We start from the raw sequence: 3,681 nt of genomic DNA on the forward strand, positions 1-3,681 counted from the left end.
GTTTCCAGTAGGTATATGAGATCGTTTCAGTAGTGTGTGTGAGAGCGTTTCAGTAGTGGTGTGAGAGCGTTTCAGTAGTTGTGTGTGAGAGCGTTTCAGTAGTGTGTGTGAGAGCGTTTCAGTAGTGTATGTTGAGGAGAGCGTCTCAGTAGTGTGTGTGAGAGCAGTTTCAGTAGTGTGTGTAGAGCGTTTCAGTAGTGGTCGTGAGAGCGTTTCATATTTGTGTGAGAGCGTTCTCAGTAGTGTATATTAGAGAGCGTTTCAGTAGTGTGTGTAGAGAGCTTTTTAGTAGTGTGTGTGAGAGGTAATTCTTGAATAATGTCGCCGACGGCCCCTCATACATTATGGCTGGCCAGAGGGAGATAGCACGGCTGAAAACGGAGACCACACGACAGAAAAAAAAGTGTTGTGGCCAAACGTTGTAATATCCATCGAACCGAACATAATTACTAGTAATCACGAGGCTTTCCTGAACAGGTAAGTCTATAGTTTGTGACTTTCGATAAGGAATGGACGTCTAGCGCGAGGGGAGAGAAACTGTTTGTTGCTTCCTGCAGAGATTTCCGTCCTGTTCAGCATTCGGTTAATAGAGCTGTTGCAGGGCAGTAGCTGGTGCTTTGAAGCTCACAAAGCCAAAACCGTATGGCTGACAGCTTCAACTAAATGTAGTATATTGTCGTTGTATCAAATGATCTTTAGGACACAAGACAAAACAACTTCTCTCAGTTAAGAAGTTTATTTAGAATTGTATAATTAAAATTACTTGTACAAGGATCTTGTTGGATTGAGAAGCCACAGTCAGCGGAGTGCTGTTACTCTCTTTCCTCGCCCCAAAAAGAGTCATGACCAAAGGTTACATGAGGTTATATTTGATTATAGTAAGCAATGTGATTGGTGGAAACAACCGTTGGTGCTTCCTTGTTGGTGCACAGGCTGGTCCCAGCCTCTTGGCACACGACCCAACCAATTCCGAGGAGACAGCGCCCTAAAAGAAAAATGAGTAATTCCGCCCTGCTTCCCCTCCCATACAATATAATTTATGAAACTAGAGCAACGGTCAGAACTGGGTGTTCCGACCTTGGAGATAACCCGTTCTTCCTCCCACGCTCAGGTGTTTGTAGCTATTGTAGCTCGCAAGCAGAGATGAGAATATGTGTCTGTGTTTTTTTTTATCTTTGTGTGTAATAGCTTTAGAAAATGCAGGCTTAAATGCAATTAAAATATATTGAAATGACTAATGCCTAACAGAAGCACAGAAAAGGTAGCCTTGTGGTTAGTGAGACAGACCTGACCAACACATCAGATATCAGCTGCAGGGTTTATGCTCAGTGTCTGTCCTTGTCCTTTGACCTCTTTGAATGTGGAAATAGAATATCCCTACAGGGATCAATCAAGTGTCACATTATTATTAGAAACAAAGGGGCTGAGAGCGGGGGAAAATGGAGGACGAGGATGGATCAAGAGATAAATGAGGTGGAGTAAGCAGGGAAAAGAAAAATAAAATCTGAAAGAGACCAGGCCGAGGAAAGAGAGACAATGGAAGAGGGATAAAGAGGACAGAGAAAGCAATCAAATTAATTTATTATTTAGTTTGACCTTCAGACGGGAGAGGAGGACACAGGAGAGGAGGATAGAATTAGCTAGGAAGAGGAGGACTTGGACGAAATAACCTTGTGGGTGGGATGAATGACATCAGACAAGGAGAGTGAGGTGGAGGAGTATAAGAGGGAACGGGGAGAGGAGGAATGCTAACAGCCAGAGATGCTGTAAACGGACGAAGTGGCACAAGTAGAATAAAATATGAGTGAGGACGAACACATTCAATTTACAATGATATAAAATATAAAATGCTCACATTTAAGCAGCTGGCACCAGAATTTTTGCTTAGAAAAGTGACCTAAATGATTAATCGACTTGATTAATCAAAATAGTCTTCCAGAAACTTCCAAAAAGCATTTTTAAATTTCCATTACATCCTAACTTACTCCTTTTTTTTAAACCCTTTTTCCAGGTCTGAGGACTATTGGAGTGATCACCAAGCTGGATTTGATGGACGAAGGCACAGATGCACGAGATGTACTGGAAAACAAGTTGCTGCCGCTGCGAAGAGGTGTGTGTATAGTGAGCTACGCCAGCCAGATTAATTTTGTCTCTTGCTCTTTCTGTGTTCTTAATCTCAGTCCAGTAATTCTTCCCTCCTTGTTCTACCTTCTTTCCCTTCAACTGCTTGTTTTTCTGTTTATCTTGCCGGTGCTATTGCTGCTCTTTTTTCCTCCTGGGATTGTCCCTCATTATTTCTCTCTCAATTTGTGTCCTTGTTTATTCCTTCCCAGGTTATATTGGAGTGGTGAATCGCAGTCAAAAGGACATCGATGGGAAGAAAGATATCAAGGCAGCTTTGGAGGCTGAGAGGAAGTTCTTCATGTCCCACCCGTCGTACAGGCACATGGCTGAAAAAATGGGCACCCCACGCCTGCAGAGAGTGCTCAATGAGGTGATCATAGATTTACTCCTGGTGCTTTCCCATAGTGCACTTTACATAATTAATAAGAAGACTCTTTTTTTTATTTTTTTATTTCCATTGTACGGCACACCAGTGTGGGTGATACAAGACTGTCAGTAGGCGGGAAATGCGCTTGCTCTTTCTAGTTCAGCTCCTAATAATTTATAATTTCACTCATGCAGGCATTCCACTGTCTCTGTGTTGTTATTGTATAAATGTTGTGTTAGATTACGGTAAAATATACAGTCCTGATGGTAAATCACTCCAGTGGCATAATCTACTTATCGATGCTTCTGCGTGATTGTAATTTGTTTCATTTTGACGGCTTTGTGTCTCCATAGCAACTGACCAACCACATCCGGGACACCCTGCCAGCTTTCCGCAGCAAGCTGCAGTCCCAGCTGTTGGCTCTGGACAAGGAGGCCGAGGAATACCGGGGATACCGACCTGATGACCCATCCCGCAAAACCAAGCAGCTGTTGCAGTCAGTACCCCAGCTTTCTCATAACAACAGAGCATTTACATTAGATTCAGTTCATAAAAACTAAATATCTTCCCTCTGAAGAAATCATTTCTTTCTTCCCTGGCACCCATTGCTTATGACCTTATGTTTTAGAGGTCAGAAGTCGTTTCTGCTCTTCTATTTATTATATTTGAATTGTTGTTGTTTCAGGATGGTGCAACAGTTCTCTGTGGACTTTGAGAAAAGGATTGAGGGATCGGGGGATCAGGTGGACACAGTGGAGCTGTCTGGTGGAGCAAAAATCAACCGCATCTTCCATGAGCGTTTCCCCTTTGAACTGGTCAAGGTGATATATTGCACATAAAAGAAAATGGTGTTGAAAAAGAAAGGAGGAGAAATCTGCTGCGGTGGAAATATTTGGCCTATTTCAAATACCTATGTTCTTTTTCAATAAACAGTGTGTTTTTTATGTTAAGGCACTCCCCTGATGCCTGTAGCCAAGGTTTTAAAATGACCGAGGTCATGAGTCCACGTCACCCAAACACAACCTCAGAATATTCTGACCAGATATGAAAAGTAAAATCTCAAAAAAAAATGTAAGAATATAATATTCATAGGTATGTTTTCATCACGTATGTGTATAATCACCTGAAATTAAGAATTGTTGTGTTTTCATTACCTTAGAACCGCCATTTTTCTACTGTAGCCCAGAACA

General features: G+C 42.1%; 1 protein-coding gene across 1 annotated transcript in view; it reads left to right on the forward strand.

The window, feature by feature from the left end:
* dnm3b (dynamin 3b) overlaps positions 1-3,681 on the forward strand; it is a 22,159-nt gene that overhangs the window by 5,379 nt on the left and 13,099 nt on the right. Inside the window, exons 6-9 of the mRNA XM_035671367.1 lie at positions 2,012-2,110; positions 2,334-2,494; positions 2,845-2,987; positions 3,177-3,312. Coding sequence (XP_035527260.1) covers positions 2,012-2,110; positions 2,334-2,494; positions 2,845-2,987; positions 3,177-3,312 — 539 coding nt within the window. The remainder of the gene's footprint in view (positions 1-2,011; positions 2,111-2,333; positions 2,495-2,844; positions 2,988-3,176; positions 3,313-3,681) is intronic.

This window comes from Morone saxatilis, unplaced genomic scaffold (assembly GCF_004916995.1).
Source record: "Morone saxatilis isolate NCDOM2014 unplaced genomic scaffold, NCSU_SB_2.0 Contig23, whole genome shotgun sequence".
NCBI lineage: Eukaryota > Metazoa > Chordata > Actinopteri > Moronidae > Morone > Morone saxatilis.